Source organism: Danio rerio, chromosome 23, assembly GCF_049306965.1.
Source record: "Danio rerio strain Tuebingen ecotype United States chromosome 23, GRCz12tu, whole genome shotgun sequence".
Taxonomy (NCBI): Eukaryota; Metazoa; Chordata; class Actinopteri; order Cypriniformes; family Danionidae; genus Danio; species Danio rerio.
In genome coordinates, this window is record NC_133198.1 from 49,255,001 (window position 1) to 49,275,000 (window position 20,000).

At 38.9% G+C, this 20,000-nt stretch overlaps 3 protein-coding genes across 5 annotated transcripts in view; all 3 read right to left on the reverse strand.

Annotated features, from left to right (window-relative positions):
* Positions 1-13,518, reverse strand: part of sgms2b (sphingomyelin synthase 2b) — a 19,369-nt gene extending 5,851 nt beyond the window's left edge. Inside the window, 4 exon segments of the mRNA NM_001003641.2 lie at positions 1-78; positions 4,895-5,012; positions 5,406-5,906; positions 13,493-13,518. The exon segment at positions 1-78 is cut by the window's left edge and continues 76 nt beyond it. Coding sequence (NP_001003641.1) covers positions 1-78; positions 4,895-5,012; positions 5,406-5,896 — 687 coding nt within the window. The 5' untranslated portion in view covers positions 5,897-5,906; positions 13,493-13,518.
* The window catches only part of fhip1ab (FHF complex subunit HOOK interacting protein 1Ab), a 446,377-nt gene that overhangs the window by 69,581 nt on the left and 356,796 nt on the right, over positions 1-20,000 (reverse strand). The gene's annotated exons all lie outside the window — the stretch shown is intronic.
* The window catches only part of aimp1b (aminoacyl tRNA synthetase complex interacting multifunctional protein 1b), a 6,333-nt gene continuing 3,329 nt past the window's right edge, over positions 16,997-20,000 (reverse strand). For all 3 annotated transcript variants that reach the window (NM_001008592.2, NM_001430941.1, XM_068216747.2), the window contains 4 exon segments: positions 16,997-17,223; positions 17,305-17,473; positions 17,605-17,804; positions 17,983-18,135. In NM_001008592.2, coding sequence (NP_001008592.2) covers positions 17,057-17,223; positions 17,305-17,473; positions 17,605-17,804; positions 17,983-18,135 — 689 coding nt within the window. In that variant the 3' untranslated portion in view covers positions 16,997-17,056.

Consider the following 20,000-nt stretch of genomic DNA (forward strand, 5'->3'; position numbering starts at 1 on the left):
AGAGCCAGTGATGGACAGACCTGCTCCGGTGACCAGCTGATAAGCACGCTGCAGCTTCTCATAAGAATTGTTCTGGAGCTGCAGAGAGAAAGAGGAGCACGTTCATGACTATAATAATGCCAATGCATCTGAAATTAAAAAATGCTTTGCATCCATACCATCAATTTCAATCACTTCCCAAAAGCTGCTCATCCATATACTTTTTGTTTCCATCCAATTTTTATTTGCATTTTGGAATATCACATTAAAGGGTCACGAAACACCAGAACACATGTGTTGAGCTGTTGACAGTGGTATATGTGTCCCACACTGCTATAAACACTATTAAGACACCTATATTTCACTAAAAAGTGTAAATTGGTTGTTTTTGCGTTATTTCAAGCAAATTCGTACTTCCGGTTTGAAACTAATTGTTGAAGCTGCGTCACGGTCATGAGATAATAGCGTGTATTCCAGCGTGCAGACTGGACGTCTGTGCCAGAGTGTGTCTTATTACGTCTTACAGTGTGCTGCATTAATGCATGAGTAAGGCTTGATTCAAACCAATCAGCGCGCTCTATTCTGCAACTTCATTAATATTCATTACTGTCACAGTGTTTAGACGACAGAGACGCCACGTTGTGTTGGCAAAACAAGCGTGAAGTGTTGCTTTTATAGTTTGCTGCAGTTCAGTTTTGTTTTCATTTTCTCTCTGTGAGAGCTCAGCTGGAGTCACGTGTGGATTAACAGTGTACGCGACGCTCGACAACAATAACTTACGTGTCTAAGGAGGATTATTGTTTACCTGAGAGCTGTTCTCATCTGCAAACGCTGAGATCTGGATTCGCTTGTAGTCTTCTCTTAATAAAGACGCGGCTCTAGTTGCTGGTGATTGTCCTGTCTCTACAGATTTGGTAAGTGAGTGACCAGTGCTCTTTGTTTATTCAGTTTGTTCGTATCTAACAAACTATTGCACAGAGTGTAAACATGTTAGCACCACAACCAAACTTTAACCTCGTGTAGGGTTTCTACCGCAGTTTGTGACCGGAATAACACACGCGGCTTTCTGACACTACCTGCCGTGTGCATCTAAGTTTCCGGGAAATGCTCAGTTTATTTTTTCTCTCATTCACCGTGCGGTATCAAACATTGCATGAAAAATACACGCTTAGAGCAGCTCCTCCAATCGAATATCTCGTTTGTCGCGAGGAACATGACTGAATTCCCTGAATGAAAGAGCCAAACTGCAGTTAAAGTCCACCATTTAATAATTTGGCAAATAATTCGACTACAGATGTCCATGTAGGTTAAACAACATCACTTTCTACTGTGTGTGTGTGTGTGTGTGTGTGTGTGTGTGTGTGTGTGTGTGTGTGTATTTTGACTCTGAACCTCGCGCGTGCCCAAATAGACACTCCCACACCATCCCACTTTTCTTCCTCCGACACTCCCCCCTAAACAGAGCTGGACACGCCCACTTTTCTGACTTTTTCCAAAGCAGAGGTGTGAAAACATCCTGCTGAAACGAGGGGCTTTATGGCCCTTTAAAATGCCAAGATGTGTGCACTCAACCGAGTAGGATCAACTTTTTACACAATAAGAAAAAAAAAGCACATGAACTGTGTGTGTGGTGGGGGGTTGGGACTAGGGTTGTAACGGTATGAATTTTTTACGGTATGATAATCGTCTAAAACAATACCACGGTTTGACGGTTTCGGGGTATACGGTATTAAATAGTAATTCTCATAGCAAAGACCCTGAAAAGAATAAGAACACATTTTCTGACTGAACAAAGGTTTTTCTATGGGGGAAAAAATGCATTTATTTACTGACAATGTATTTGCCCAAAAAGGTCTGGGAATGAACTAAACAGAAAAAAAAATGTTACAAAATAATAGAAAAGTGAAGCAAATTTGACTTTTTCCAAATAATATATTTTCAGTTACTATAAACAACACCACTTACAATGAACAAATAAAAAAATAAGAAAATAATAAATAATGTGTCAAAGTCCAAATAAACATGGTGCAAATCCTCAGTAAAAAATAGATATAAATATTTACTATACTATAAATAGTTGCATAACGAAACTAGATTCAATATGGACCATCCTTAGGTTTTATGTGCCAGCATGGATATGGTTGTCTATCGATATGGATTTGGATGTGGTTGTCTGCAATGCAGACAAACAGCTGCACCTTCATTTGCGTCTTTTGAAAACAGCAAGAGCAGCACTTCGTCTTTGCTGTGTCACTGTTTTGTCATGTTTCTGTGCTGCTGTGCATGCAAAAGTACTTAGTATGAGAATTATTTCATACAAAACTTTTTTTTTTTTGCGTTTTATTTAACCGCGCATAAATGTATGCCTATCTCTCATTCCGTGTTGTTCAAAAAGCTCATGTTGGTCCACAAACAAAAGCAAAACCTATGCTTATTGGTTGTGATATAGCGAGTTTGAACCAATCTGGGCATGGAGGAGGGACAATGCATCAATGTATCATGTCTGGTTTGTCCGGAGACACAGTGACGAGCGTTTCTTTGTCAAATCAGCGTTGTCAAATGTTGATGACGTAACTGCACTGATTCCGGAGCCTCTGAAAGTCCGCGAATGTTATGTGATACAGCACTGGAAAGCTGAGATTCTCTTCTTTATGCCAATCTTTGAATTGTATGAATCGGATCAGCGGATGAAACGTTATTAAACATTTAAGAGCAATACTTATTTTTAGCCGCGGGCGGCTGTCTCAGTCTTTAAGGGTTAAAACCGTTGATATGCAATTGTTCATGGTATGATAATCGTGCACGTTCAAATCGTGGTAGACCGTCATACCGGTATATTGTTACAACCCTAGTTGGGACGGTCACAGAAATCACACTATGTGTATATATGTGTGTTTAAATGTGTATATACAGTATATGTATTAAAAAAAAAAAATCTAACTAACTCAGACTAGTCATGGCATCTATACACAGTAAAAGTCAGAATTATTCACCCTCCTATAAATTTTTGTTTCGTTCAATTATTTCCCAAATGATGTTGAACAGATTTTTTCATAGTGTTTCCTCTAATATTTGTTCTTCTGGAGAAAGTCTTACTTGTTTTATTTTAGCTAAAATGCAAGCAGTTTAAGGTCAATATTATTCCCCCTTCAGCAATATTAGTGTTGGATTGTCTCCAGAACAAACCACTGTTATATAATGACTTGCCTAATTACCCTAACTTTACCCTAATTACCCTAGTGAAGCCTTTACATGCCACTGTAAGCTGAATACTAGTGTCTTGAAGAATATCTAGTCTAATATTATTTACTGTCATCATGACAAAGAGAAAATAAATCAGTTATTAGAGATGAGTTATTAACACTATTATGATTAGAAATGTGTTGACAATATATCTGCTAAACAGAAATTGGGGATGAAATATTCAGGAGGACTAATAATTCTAATATCATCTGTATTGCTGCTCTCTGCTCATTTTAACAGCTCCTTTTATCCTCATTTGTGAGCTGCTTTGGATGACAGTGTCTGCTAAATGAATCAGGGCTCGAAATTGCGACCATTTTGGTCGCATATGCGCCCGAAAATTAATCTATGCGACCTCATAATATATTTGGGCGCATTAGTGCGACTGCAGATAATGGTTGTAGTGCGACCTGTTTTGATTTTTTGTAAAAACGTGCTGAATCGCTCTTCCCTGCCTCTATATTGGTTCATATTAGCTGTCAATCACTCAAGGTATTCCGCTGTCAGATGACAGGGAAGGAGCTTTTATGACCACGGGAAATGCAAACGGCTGAAGAGTGAAAACTTAAAGCACACAGGTTTGCAAACCCCACCTAAAGTTGAGGCGCAGATGAAAGCGATCATGACACGTCCCGTGGTGAATAATGATCCGCCAGCTGAGATCAATCGAGTACGCGCTTCTTGGAGAAGGTGCCCGAATCTCCATGCGTTGCGTTCACTGCGTGTTCAGCGCAAATGTCCGCTAAAATCAAATCTAATACTGTACATATCATCGCCAAAGAAGCTCGCCTTTACTAAGTTTACACTGAAACTGCGGCTCATAACAAAGACCGGTATTGGGCCGGTGGTCAGCGCAAGAATCCTGCTCTGCCTGCTCATAAATTGGGTCGGCTGACTCGCCAGCTTTCCACTAACACAGAAACATGAAGATCAGCTCAGACTGAACCTTTAAATTGACACAAACTGAAACCAAAACTTTTAAAGAGTGATAGAAGTGAGACTTTACTTACTTTCTTTTGTCTATTCTTTTTTGAGGTGTATATTATTTTTATTTTTTATTTTATTTACTGATGACTGCTTTGCAGCTTTCAGCATTGAATTGAATGATTTATTATAATCTTTTGTTTGTTTTGTAGCAGAAATATTATTTATTAAATTGACATGCATATAAAAACAGCAGCACAAAATTAATATTTCTTACTGCAATGCTTCATTTTTGTTGATGCAAACTATACAATTATTTTTCATAAAGGAACAGACTTTTTATAGCAGATAACCTACATTCATGCACATTCAAGGCAGCATCATAATGAGAAATGGAATTCATTGTTACTATTATTGTCATTTTTTATCATCATTAATATTCTATGGCCTATTTATTAGACATTCATTTTGGAATTATTGCACACAAATATCAATGTCTTCGCAGCATTAGTTAGATAGTTGTTTCTGGTTTTTGTCAGTCCTATTAATGTTGTTTTAAAATACAATAAATCCCTTAAAAAACAATTTGCAGCGGTGCTCCTTCATTTTTGGTGGTGCTCCTAATTTTTTTCTGATGCTCCTAAAATTTTTTTGATGCTCCTAAATATTTGAAGTTGGGAGCACCGGTGCTACCAAGTAAAACAGTTAATTTCGAGCCCTGTGATTGCATGTAAACAGTACAGCTCACCTTCGGCGCACACTCCATGTGCATGCTGGGAACAGGGAGAGTTGTGATGTACATGGTCACCATGCGGTACATATACAACAAACCCTGCAGGAAGAAAAACCTGCGGCCGACGATGGCCCTGTGGAGGAAGAGGAATCACAGGATTGAGTTTATATTTGCAGATGCATATCTTTCATTCATTCATTCTCCTTCGGCTTAGTCTCTTTATTCATCAGGAGTCGCCTAAGCGGAATGAGCTGCCAACTGTTCCAGCTGCAACCCAGTACTGGGAAAACACCCATACACACTCATTGACACACACACAATCATATACTACAGCCAATTTAGTAGATCAATCCCACTATAGCACATGTGTTAGGACTGGAAACCAGAGCACCCGGAGGAAACCCACACGGAAAACGCCAACTGATCCAGCTGGAATTTGAACCAGCAACCTTTTTGCTGTGAGGCCACAGTGCGACACCACTGACCCACCCTTGATTAATCATACAGACCCAATTAAACCGCTCACCTGTACTTGAGAGAGAGCCACTGGATGAACCACAGAACCACTAAAATCATGCCGAACACCTCCGTGACACGAAACGCCCACTCCTTACGCGGCACATAATCAAAAAACTTATCCGGTAATGGCGGGCTGACGGATTTATCCGGGACTCTGTCGTGGACGATGGTTATCATGGCAGTAGTGAGCACAAGGTTAAAACACGCCCAAATAAAAGCGATTCCTGTTTTCCACCACTCTGACGGCAGCCGAGATGTGCTGCTCTTCGCCATCGTTATGTGGACATAATCCTGGTTTTTACGAATTCTGCGAAATCCCCTTTGTTTGCTGTCTTTTGGCTTGTCGTCGACCTGACTGAAAGGGGGTGTGTCTTGATAGGGGTGTGTCCTTCCTGTGGGCGGAGTCTGTGGGCGTGTGCTGTCCTCTACTGTCACCATCACATGATATTCGCTAATTTGTCCGTCGTCTTGTTCGTCCAGAAGTTGTGTTTGCGCCATCGCTCGTACACTGAAAATAAAGACGCCAAATTAGTGACGTTTTTAAAGCATAAAGCAGAATAAACATTTGCATTTAAAGCAAGGACGTTTATGACATTCAGAAAGACAAAGATACAAGACAGAAACACAAAAATACAAGACTGTGAACTTGAAGGTGTGTGTGAAATCTATTTATTTTATTTGTTAGTTATTTTTACGTTTATTTTGCTAGCACACATCGTTATTGTTTTTTTTTATCATTATTTTTAGGGGTTTTTACCTTTATTTGGATAGGACAGTAGACATTTCTACAGACAGGAAATGTGGGAAGCAGAGATAGGGGAAGGATTGGCAAAGGTCCTCGAGCCGGGAATTGAACTCGGGTCGCCGTCAGCACCTAGGTGCTATGTGTTGACGCACTAACCACTAGGCTATTGGTGCCGACCACATCGTTATTCTTTAGGTGAACAATTAATCTGCGCAAGCTAATGCACTGATTTCTTTTGTTTTGGGCTTCTGCATTTAGATTGGCATACCTTTTCTGTTAAAGCTTATGTATAAAATTTTCTTGTTGCGATTAATTGCTGCAGCTTTTATCACTGTATTTGGTATTGTCACGATACTGACCTAAGCTGCAAAAAGGTATAAAAACAAGAATACTTAGTTAAATGCATATACATTTATTATATTTATATATTCATTTTCTCTCTGCTTAGTTCCTTATTTATCAGGGGTCACCACAGCGGAATGAACCAACTATTCCAGCATATGTTTTACACAGTGGATACCCCTGCAGTTGTAAACCAGTACTTGGAAACACCCATACATACTCATTCACACACAAACACTCATACACTACGGCCAGTTTAGTTCATCAGTTCCCCTATAGTGCATGTGTTTGGACTGTGGGGGAAACCGGAGCACTCGGAGGAAACCCACGCCAACACGGGGAGAACATGCAAACTCCACACAGAAACGCCAACTGAGCCAGCTGGGACTCGAACCAGCAACCTTCTTACTGTAAGCAACAATGTTAACCCCTTTATTTAACTTTGTATACCTATATTCATTGTATATAATACATGTTCAGTGTAAACAAATGGTTCGACTAAATCAAACTGGATGGTATAATACAATAGGTAACACTTTACCATAACGTCTCATTAGTAAATACATTAAAATCACCAGTGAGAAAACACCAGGGGCCTCATGTACGAAGACTTGCGTGGAAATCATACTAAAACATTGCGTACGCACACAGAGCTGTAAATGTGCGTACGCAGAAAAAAATTCAGATGTATGAAACACTGCGTACGCCGAATCTCACGCATATTCTTTTGTACATCTGAATGAACGTGAAACTGAGCGCAACATGCACGAGCGCAAAACCCCTCCCTGCCTCCTCCCCCATATGAATATGCTAATGACTCTACTTTGGCAAAACCCAACGAAAAAGCAACGGCAAAAGCAAGCAAGACGAGGAACTTAGAACAGAATGTGAATTGGAGGTGCTGCTTTCGGAGGTAGACCTGAGAAAAGCGGTGTTATTTGCAAGTTTGTTCTCCGGAATTAACAACAAAAGAAAAAAATAGAGTGGGAGAGTTTAGCTGATGCGGTTAACACAGTTGGGTCTGAACATCACACTGAGTGAATTAAAAAAGAAATAGTGCGATTTATAGGTGTAAAATGTTGCAGTATTTTTAACAGTCTCAGTGGCGCAGCTCGTAAGACACAGGATATCATGTTTTGACATGTTCGAGCATGAACTTCGAATCCAGCGTCTGATGAACTCTTTCTTCTTTTTTCCCCCGCTACATATCAGATTTTGCCAACTAATTATCACGAGTAAGACAAGTAGGAATCATCAATAAGTTTGTGCATATTTTATTTGCACATTTATTGAATGGAAATGTTTCTGATTCACGCATGCAAATTCATCTTCAGATAGTGTCTTTATAGCAATGTGCGTGCAGTAGATCGCTCAGATTACATTGGGAAAACAGGCGACCGCTGCAAATTGTGCTTTAATGTTTGGCTGGTCAACTGTATGGTATGGAAACCTTATATACCTGCTAGATGAACCCGTCTCATCCAGCTGCCATTGCACGACTCAGTCACTTTGTAGAGAGGAATTTAACACAACTGCCTCTAGGAGTCGCCAATGGAAATAAAACAGACACGCACAAAAAATGTGCGTACGCCTGCCAGAAAGCTGCCGTGAAGCTGCGCACATTCCCACGTTCAGTTCATCGTTAGTAAATCCAAACGTGAGCGATTCTGAGCGTGAAACCTGGCGTACGCAAAGTTTTTGTGCGTACGCAGCGTTGATACATGAGGCCCCAGATTAATGACATTATGACTTGTAATCAGATCATAATTTTTAACACGTTATTGGGCGTCAGCTAAGAAATTAACATCTAAGATTAATAAAAAACTTTTGCAGTTTTTATCGCGAGTTTACTTAAATTAACTAATGTTTACTATTGGAGTCTTATTGCATGGTCATGATCATGATATTTTGAATTATAAAATATCAGCAGTATTTCTAATGATGTCATTTTGATGCTTCAGCCACACTATTCTTAGCCAAGCGCCTCTTACTGGTAGTTTGCGATGAGTGAATGATGCGCAAAAAGCAAGCCCCGCCCCCTACTCAATATTCCATTTCCTTTGGAAGTACATCAACATACTAAAAAGTAGTAGTGTAACGAATCACAAATCTAACGGTTTGGATCACATTATGTTTTTTTTAGGGTGCTTTCACATCTGTAGTTCGCTTCATTTGGTCCGGACCAAGGCCAATAAATGATGCATTGTAGCATTTTCTGCCGTCTTTGGGTCGCTTTTACACCACACTGCTGGCTTTGGTCCGAACCAGTTGAAACGAACCAAAATGCAGTCATCGGACAAAATCCACATCTCTCATTGGCCAGATGTTGTTGAACATAGTTCCTAAACTGCTTATTGATTGGTCAGAATTCACATGCGGGAAAATGCCAATGAACTCCCGCACGTAAACAAAACCTGCAGACACAAAATTACGCTTTTTACTCTGGAGGGACGACTGCGCTAATTGTATCCCTGCTTTACACAAACTATACATTACGAAAATGAAGCGCGGCCGCGGCTGGAAAACAGTGTTTAATGCATCGCTCGTCACTTCAGGAGGAGACGCGAATTAATTTAGCTAAACTGCGACATGCTCATCTTGCGGAAATATTAGCAATGATTTATCAGGTAATGTCCCCCCCCCCCCTCTCTCTCTGTTGGTAAAGCGCTATCAACAAATATTTTTCCTCCATATCCCATAATGCACAGCGCATCGGCCTACGGCAGCTGAATTAGTCCAAAAGGAGCAGTACTTTTTGCGGTTGGACCTGTTTTAGTACGCATCATATTCTCACCACAAACGAACCGCTCCAGGGTTCGTTTGAAAGTGTACCGAGACCACCTCTTCAAGCAGTCTCGGTACGCTTATTTGGTCCACTTTTGGTGCGCACTCGAGTGCTATTGCTGCATTCTCACCTGCCCAAACCAACCGCACCAAAAGAGGAAACAAACTCTAGTGCGATTCAGTCGAACTAAATAAGGCAGGTGTGAAAGCACCCTTAGTCACGGATTAGACTTTTTTTCAGATCAGCCGCAAAGATGAGACACATCGTCACCTAAGAATTATAAAGTTATATCTGACATTTTTGTCAAAATCAAGTTGACATATTCTTAATAAATGACAACTTATTTACATTATGAGATCTTTTTAATGAGTTGTTTACATTTTAAGACCTTTTATTAAAGAAAAAAACTAATTTTACATACAGTTTGCTATATGGAATGCAAAAACTTTGATGAACTTCCATTTAAACAACACTTCTCCAGCAGTTCATAGTTGCATCCAATATCTCATTGGTAACGGAGGGTGAGCATGAAATGTTAGTGAATGAAAAAAAAGGTGCCAAATTGCAGTTGAAATCGACAAATTAAAAATGAAACGCCTGAAGTTACATTAAACTTTGGAGGAAATGCGGATAGCTCAGTGACGCAATGACGTTAATCGAATTATGTGCTATACTATGTAAAATGGGATCATGAAAGAAAGAGTCAAAAAGCAACTCATGTAAACACCTTAGTCTTATTATTCTCTTAATTAGATTAAAGCAAATAATTTGATTACTGATGTCCATGTAAACGTAATCAGTGTTGAAGAATTATTCAGTGGCATATTTTGGCTGTCGTCACCTTTTGGTTAAATAGTGTAATTGCTGCCTACAACTTTCATTTTTCAGCACACGATGGTAAGTTTAATCTTCACCATTAACATCAATGGCTTTATGTAAACTATAAACTGTTCTCCCAGAACTGCTGTGTTCTTGTACTATGTGTAACTTTATAACGAAGTCAAAAGACTAAAGACTGAATCTCTCTCTTGATTTTTGCGGTTTTAGATTTAGGACTAACAAACATATGCAAATCAGCATCATTTATAATGCATGTTGCGTGGGTGTTGAGATCCTGATCTTTCGATGATTATTCGTGCAGCTTACACTGCACTAATGCAGGCTGAACATGACAGAAAACACCTTTAATAACCTAAGAAACCCACCACATCCCCAATTACCCACCACAACTTCTTCTGTCAAAGTTATATTTTACAGGAAAGCCTAAATGCTTTCATAGAGGTGATTTCAATGGGACGAGAGGCAATATTTCTGTGATCCTTACAAATTTAGCAAAATTATTATTTTTTTTAATCCGCAGGTCACGCATGTTCTAAACCGTGAGCTGTGATTCATACAAATCACGGATCAACAGTGATCCGTTACACCCCTACTGAATAGTCTCAAGCACTCCAGAAATGGTACTATATAGCGATATATTTTATGCCACTCATTAAATTATGCCAGAATGACAATATAATATCATCACAATGCAAGAACACATCCTATTTTATTCATAACAATATTTAATTTCATTATAGTCATTTTAACTGTTTAATATTCAAGCACTGGAGTGAGAATGTGAAACGCATATCCTAAATAAATGATAATAAATGTTAACAGTAAAGTGCATGATAAAGAGTAACAGAGGCTGCGATATAGGCTACCTGATCTATTTTCAATCGTCAGACACACACATAAGAATATACATCAGTAGGTCATAGTAAATACTCCAGTGTTTTTAACCATACTGACACCTCCAATAGAGATGGAGATGTTGCACTATCAGCTGAAATGTTGCTAGAATTGGTGTTCATGAATGGGCGATATCACATCACCCAAAATAACTGAGCTCATCTCTATGTGTTGGGCCATAAGTCCATATATTGATAATTGTGACAGGCCTACTTATATTATGATACAAGATTTTCATCATTTCGCCCAGCCCTTGGTCGTTGTTACAACCCTGCATTATAAATATATACATCTGAGATCTCAAATTTAGTTTCGGGGTCCAACAGGGGAACAATCTGTACGGGGCTCATATTTCACCTCAGAATGGCTCAAACCGGTCAGACTGCTGTAGGGTCAGTCCTTAGAGAGATGTGTGTGTATTTCAGGGTGTGTCTTTTAAACCTACACACACCGTTTCACACTTGAAACGCCCAAAATGTTTGTGGAATGAGCTAAAAATCACACACCCTCCTCCTGCAGGTGAATGTGCCTGTGGGCGTGTGTGTATGTGTGTGTGAGTGTGTGTGAGTGTACATTCAGTTCAGTGGTAATGCAAACAATCCCATGGTGCATTTACATGCAGCTATGTACAGTTCTTAAAATGGCCAGATTTCAGCGTTCTAGATGATACACATATTGGGATTTAATATCAATATGCATAGAAAATCATGTCAGACATTGTTGACGTGTGAGTTTTGTACACATGGGAAAATATACTTTTCTTCATTAGAGTTTTTGTCCTGTTTCTAGTCCAAATATCTAAAAATGTCTTTAAAAATATTGTTTTATCTTCATAAGTTTCCTTAAATAAATGTAAATTATCATCCAGTAGCGTAGGTCTTTAGTCCTATTTCAAACCTAGAAGAAAATTATCTTGCTTATGCCATATTATGGAGTAATTATGGAAAATTTGAGACATTTAAGTTCACATTGCATTAGATAATGTTTACAAATACAACTCTGGACTTTAATTAGGGATTATAAAATGTTTAGACCAATATAAACTAAAATAAATAAAAAAAATGTGTCAGCTAAAAGCCAAATAAACACATCTAATAAAGAAAACAACAATAAAAAGGCAGTTGAAAGCATTAATTATGTTGGTTATATTATACATTTTACTCTATTAGTTCCAAGTAAACACAAGACAAAAAAAATACTAGATATTTATACTAATTATTTACATATAATTAATGAAAAAACACAACAACTACAGTTATGTAAACAAATGAGCTGCAGTATTCCACAACTATAGGGTATATTAATCTACAATACAGCAGTTTACTGTAATAAAAACTAAAGCATACAGTATTTATTACGGTTGATCACTTCACTATAGTTAATACTACAGTAAGCCAGAGAATTAAATAAAGAATTGTTCATACTATCATTTACACAGCATGATTGCACAGTTAAAATATACTACAGTCATGCATAGTAAATAATATAGTATTTTGGATATTATTTTACTCAAAAATAAGTGTGAATCAGATAATTATTTGTATAAATTCAAAATATAATCTGCATGCAGGTGCAATTTCTTCATTTTTTGCAACCCGGACTGCATATTAGTAGTTCCATAATTATATATACATATTTGGTAGTCTAAAGAATGCCACTGTTGCAGATCCATAAACCATGGTATTACCATGCTTCTTATTGTCTTAGTGCTGTCTTGTGCTAGTCACAGGATGTTTGACTCATTGTGTGTAAATGTTTGACATGGCTGATCTGATCTGACAGCATTTCTGAGACTGAACTCGCAGCATCCGAGCCAAAAACACCATAATGGATCATAATGGAGAAATTATCGATCACAAAAATCCCAGAAAAGCGTCTAAAGATCCCGAAATAAACACAATAAACACCGAGGACCTGTCTCAAAACTCACACAAACACACTACTGAGGTAAACTTTCGGTTTTAAACTCATATTCAGACTTAACACAGGCTAATTTCAGAAAAGTATTGTTTGCTAATTTGAAATAGGGAAATAAAATTAGCAGACAATGACTACCGAAGTACATTGTTCATGTATAAAGTGCTAATGTTATTTAAAGTCGACTTCTGACCGAATATTTACAGTTTAATATGGTAAACAATATAGAGACCGTGTTATAAGTGTTCATAACAGCACGTCATTATAATTAGCTTTATTAAATTAGGCTTTACTATTTTATTAAACGCGAACTTCCCCTCAAACGTGTAGGTAGGTTTTGATAATGGATTCATAAACTTTTTCATAAGAACATCCAAACAAACACATCTAAAATACATCTAAAACACGTCAGACGCGGGAACATTCTTGACATTTTCTCATGGCTAAACGACTAAAGAGAAAAACAGACACTTCAGTGTACTCAAAGTTAAACTGTGTATGTAAATAAGCGTTAATATGGCGTATTAAAAGCATGAATAAAGAGAAAATTTATGTTTAGCAGGTGATTTACCTGTTCAGATGGCGAAAGCGACGGAAGACTGAACGATGCACACAACCTGTGAGATACTTTAAGCTCCGCCCACACCTACAGACGCGCCTTTTCGCGTTGAGACACGCCCACTCGAGGAATGAATGACTCACTGTTACCAAAAATATGTGAAGAATTAAAGATACCTGAGGAGTCACACAGGAACTCTCAGAAATGCAGATCTCCCACATTAAAATACTACAGTAATTTATAGCTAATACTATAGTAAAGTATTTGAATTAATCTGATGTGATGGTACAATTATACTAATATAAACAAATGATCCAATGCTGTTTTCTACAACAATATATAGCCTAATAATACACATCAGTTTACTGAAGTAAAAACTGAAGTATTCTACAGTACAGTATGTGTTACAGTTTATCAGCTCACTGTTGTTGATCCTACATTGTGCTGGAGCATTCATTAGCAAGTGTTGTACATACTTCAATACAGTATAATACAATTTACTATAGTAATGTTCAAATATGGTAAACTACTATGTTTTCATACTTAAAATGCGAGAAAAGTTATTTAAAGCTCTTAAAATGCATTCTAATATATTCAAATTCAAAGATCAATGTTTACCATAAATATTAACATCATGAATATTACATTCATTCATTCATTCATTCATTCATTCATTCATTTTCTTGTCGGCTTAGTCCGTTTATTAATCCGGGGTCGCCACAGCGGAATGAACCGCCAACTTATCTAGCACGTTTTTAGGCAGCGGATGCCCTTCACACACACACACAAACACACTCATACACTACGGACAATTTAGCTTGCCCAATTCACCTGTACTGAATGTCTTTGGAAACCGGAGTACCCGGAGGAAACCCACGCGAATGCAGGGAGAACATGCAAACTCCACACAGAAACGCAGAGGCTTGAACCAGCGACTTTCCTGCTTTGAGGCGACAGCACTGCGTCCCCTATGAATATTACATATTATTATTTATTTATTTAATTTGTTTTAATTGTTTATGCTGTATCTTGGGGTGGCACTGTGGCTCAGTGGTTAGCATTGTCGCCTCACAGTAAGAAGGTCACTGGTTTGAGTCCCAGCTGGGTCAGTTGGTGTTTCTGTGTGGAGTTTGCATGTCCTCCCCAAGTTGGCGTGGGTTTCCTCCAGGTGCTCCGGTTTCCCCCACAGTCCAAACACATGCACATCCGCTGTGTAAAACATAAACTGGACTAGTTGCCAGTTCATTCCGCTGTGGAAACCTCTAAATAATAAAGGGAGTAAGCTGAGGAAAAATGAATGAATGTTGGAATTAAAATGTCAATAATTTTGAGACGTTTCCTCTGGTTGTGTGTGTGTGTGTGTGTGTGTGTGTGTGTGTGTGCGTGTGTGTGTGTGTGTGTGTTCTGCCACAGTAATGTGCGGTCTGTGTTCTTCTGCACTCATCAAACCTGCTTTTCACGATGGGTTTGTTCATATCTAATTTTTGCTTTTCTTTCCTCATATTTGAGACACTTCCTCTAACACGGGTTTATTTACATTTTAGAGCTTCACGGATTCAATTTTATTGATTTTTTTCAGATTAATGATGCTTTTGGCTATTCTTGATCTGGACAGGCAACAACTGCAGTGATAATACCCCACAAATATTACAAATATTAATTAATTGTGTTGGTTGCTATACATATATAAAAGACAAAATGTTTATCAAAGACAAGAACTGGTATTATTCAACTGCATCAAGATATTTGATGACACATTTTGATCCACTTTAAATTCTGATTACTGTAAAGGCCTATATATACATGCAATTAATATACAAGCACTGGCCACTTTAATAGGTACACCTTCTAGTACCGGGTTGGACTCCTTTTGCCTTCAGAACTGCATTACTCCTTCGTGTCATAGATTCATCAAGCTACTGGAAATATTCCTCAGAGATTTTGCTCCATATTGTCATGATAGCATCACACAGTTGCTGCAGATTTGTCGGCTGCACATCCATGATGCCAATCTCCCGTTCCACCACATCCCAAAGCTGCTCTATTGGATTGAGCTCTGGTGACTGTGGAGGCCATTTGAGTACAGTGAACTCATCGTCATGTTTACCAGTCTGAGATGATTGAGCTTTATGACATGCTGCGTTATCCTGCTGGAAGTAGCCATCAGAAGATGGAGACACTGTGCTCATAAAGGGATGGACATGGTCAGCAGCAATACTCAGGTAGGCTGTGGCGTTGATGCTCAATTGGTACTAATGGACCCAAAGAAAATCTCCCCCACACCATTACACCACCACCACCAGCCTGAACCGCTGATACAAGGCAGGATGATCCATGCTTTCATGTTGTTGAGGCCAAATTGTGACCCGAGCATCCGAATGTGTCAGCAGAAATGGAGACTCATCAGAGCAGCAACGTTTCTCCAATCTTCTATTGTTCAGTTTTGGTGAGTCTGTGTGAATTGTAGCCTCAGTTTCCTGTTCTTAGCTGACAGGAGCGGCACCCGGTGTGCTCTTCTGCTGCTGTAGCCCATCCGCCTCAAGGTTGGTTGGACATGCCACGTTCAAAGTCACTTAAATCCCCTTTCTTCCCCATACTGATGCTCAGTTTGAACTGCAGCAGATCATCTTGACCATGTCTGTTGCTGCCATGTGATTGGCTGATCAGAAATTTATATCAGTTAATGAGCAGTTGTGCGGGTGTGCCTAATAAAGTGGCCAGTGAATGCATGTCAATATAGCATTCGTTAAAATATTACCAATAAACAATAAAACATTGCCAAGTGTCAATATTCTGAAATAAACAAAAGAGTTCTGAATATAAAGATACACACAGTTGAAGTCAAAGTTATTCACCCTCCTCTCAACGTTTCACAGTATTTCCTATGATATTTTTTCCCTCTGGAGAAAGTCTCCTTTGTTTTATTTTGGCTAGAATGTAGTCAGTTATAAATAGTTTTAAAGCCATATTAGGGTCAATATTATTAGCCCCCTTCAGTGATAGTAAGCTGCGGTCACACTGGGCTTTTCCTCCCATAGACTTCCATTCATACGCAAGCGAATGCATCAGACTGGAAACGCAGGGTCAAGTTTCGCAGGTTGCTGCGGTGCAAAGTTCAAACCTGGTGAACTCTGACCTGCGAAATCCCATCACTAGACTGCGTGAGACCAACCGAGGATCAAAACATGACCTCTCTGGACAGAAATGTAAAATATGGAGCAATCGCTCGCTTTTTAAATGTCTAATCATCTTGTTTAATCCCCGCCCCTTTTTTGCAGAGCCGCAGACAGAATTTCGCGCACTCAAACTCTGGTGTGACCGCAGCTTTAGTGTTGGATTGTCTACAGAACAAACCACTGTTACACAATAACTAGCCTAATTACCCTAATTTTACCCTAATTACCCTAATGAATGTCACTTTAAGCTGTATAGAAGTGTCTTGAAGAATATCTAGTCTAATATTATGTGCTGTCATCATGACAAAGAGAAAATCAATGCAGCACACTGAGACGTGCGTCAGTTTCGATCATTTATTGATGAGTGTTTGAGGATGATTGACAGCTGATCAGCTTGTGTTTATTTGATGTTGCCGCTGGTGATGTTGGGGGCACGGCAGAGGCCCTTCCCCCGCACCTCGAAGGCCACGCCCCTATATGTGGCCACACCCCTTGCATCAATGCGGAGGTCAGGCAGCAGACGCTCCCACAGCCGCTGCTTGGGGTTCAGCTCTTTCTCTGGTTCGCCTGCGCATCACACACACACACATTAGACCCACATACACACACACTCACACACACACACACACACACACAAGTAAATCTTACCAGGGTAAAGCTGGAAGGTCACTCTGTCTCCGGGCTGAGCTCCAGTGGGCGGAGTCAGCGGCTCCATCCGCTCTTGATTGACAGCACAGAGGAGGCGGGCCTGAGATTGAACACCTCGAACCTTTACCGAGCGCACGTTACACAACAACACAACCAGAGAGCCCAGCAACTACACACACACACACACACACACACACACACATGGAATTTCTAATCGTACAAAAGTTTTAAATACATTGTATCATTCTGAACATTCTCTACACTGATAATTGGTTGGTTTGATATATGGGTGTGTCTAACCTGTTCTGGAGGCACGTGATTGGTCAGTCCGCTGACCACAGTTCTGGGGGCGTGTTCTCCGAGCTCCACCTCCTGCACATATAGAGACTCTGAATCCGGATGTTTCCGCACGTCCAGAATCCGAGCGACGCGTAAATCCAGACGAGACACATCCAGTTTCTGCTCTCGAGAGAGAACACACACAGACTCACAGCTCACACCTGACACACACATTTATACATACACACATAGACATACATATTTACACACACACACACACACACACACACACACACACACACACACACACACACACACACACACAGTTCAGCACTAATGTAATAAAATGAAATGCTCTGGATTTGTTGACCTGTAGACTTGTAGTTCAGCTTTTCTCACCTCTCCGCTCTCTCCTGCGTCTGCCGTCGTGGTGTGTGTGTGCGTGTGTTTGTGTGGCACTGGGTGCCGTGTGTGTGAATGGAGCCGGTTCCCCAAGCTGAGCCGATGTGGAGGCGATGGAAGCTGACAGAGCCCGCTCCTGACGCAGCTTTACTGTGACGACACACACACACACACACACACACACACACACACACACACACACACACACACACACACACACACACACACACACACACACACACACACACTACCTTTAGTGCTGGTAAAAACTGTTTCAAATTTAGAGTCAATTGCAAAAAAGAATCAATTCATTTAAGTCAATCCAGAGTCAATTGAAAAAAAGATTTGTTTCCTTGATTCTGAGGCATTAAGAACCAAGAATTTATTCGAAAATAATCGATTCATTGATTCTGAGGCATTAAGAACCAGGAGTTGATTCAAAAATAATTTATTCATTGATTCTGAGGCATTAAGAACCGAGAGTTGATTCGAAAATGATCGATTCATTGATTCTGAGGCATTAAGAACCGAGAGTTGATTCGAAAATAATTGATTCATTGATTCTGAGGCATTAAGAACCGAGAGTTGATTCGAAAATAATTGATTCATTGATTCTGAGGCATTAAGAACCGATAGTTGATTCGAAAATAATTGATTTATTGATTCTGAGGCATTAAGAACCGAGAGTTGATTCGAAAATAATCGATTCATTGATTCTGAAGCATTAAGAACCGAGAGTTGATTCGAAAATAATTGATTCATTGATTCTGAGCCATTAAAAATTGGAAGTTAATTCAGAAATAATTGATTCATTGATTATGAGGCATTAAAAACCGAGAGTTGATTCGAAAATAATCGATTCATTGATTCTGAGGCATTAAGAACCGAGAGTTGATTCGAAAATAATTGATTCATTGATTCTGAGGCATTAAGAACCGAGAGTTGATTCGAAAATAATTGATTCATTGATTCTGAGGCATTAAGAACCGAGAGTTGATTCGAAAATAATCGATTCATTGATTCTGAGGCATTAAGAACCGAGAGTTGATTCGAAAATAATTGATTCATTGATTCTGAGGCATTAAGAACCGAGAGTTGATTCGAAAATAATCAATTCATTGATTCTGAGGCATTAAGAACCGAGAGTTGATTCGAAAATAATTGATTCATTGATTCTGAGCCATTAAAAATTGGAAGTTAATTCAGAAATAATTGATTCATTGATTATGAGGCATTAAAAACCGAGAGTTGATTCGAAAATAATCGATTCATTGATTCTGAGGCATTAAGAACCGAGAGTTGATTCGAAAATAATTGATTCATTGATTCTGAGGCATTAAGAACCGAGAGTTGATTCGAAAATAATCGATTCATTGATTCTGAAGCATTAAGAACCGAGAGTTGATTCGAAAATAATCGATTCATTGATTCTGAAGCATTAAGAACCGAGAGTTGATTCGAAAATAATTGATTCATTGATTCTGAGGCATTAAGAACCGAGAGTTGATTCGAAAATAATTGATTCATTGATTCTGAGGCATTAAGAACCGAGAGTTGATTCGAAAATAATTGATTTATTGATTCTGAGCCATTAAAAATTGGAAGTTAATTCAGAAATAATTGATTCATTGATTATGAGGCATTAAAAACCGAGAGTTGATTCGAAAAGAATTGATTCATTGATTCTGAGGCATTAAGATTTAGGAGTTGATTCAAAAATAATTGATTCATTGAATCTGAGGCATTAAGAACCAAGAGTTCATTTAAAAAAGAATCAGGCGCTTGATTCTGAGGCATTAAGAACTAAGAGTTGATTAAAAACTAGATGATTCATTGATTCTAAGTCATTCCGAGTTGATTTTAAAATATAATCTACTGCTAGTGTCTGAGATGTTAACAACAGCCGAATCTATTCATTTATTCAGAGAAATTAAGAACTGAGAGTTCATTTCAACAGAGATTTTTATTCCTTGATCGAGAATAATCGAGAGTTGATTCCGAAGAAGAATCGATTC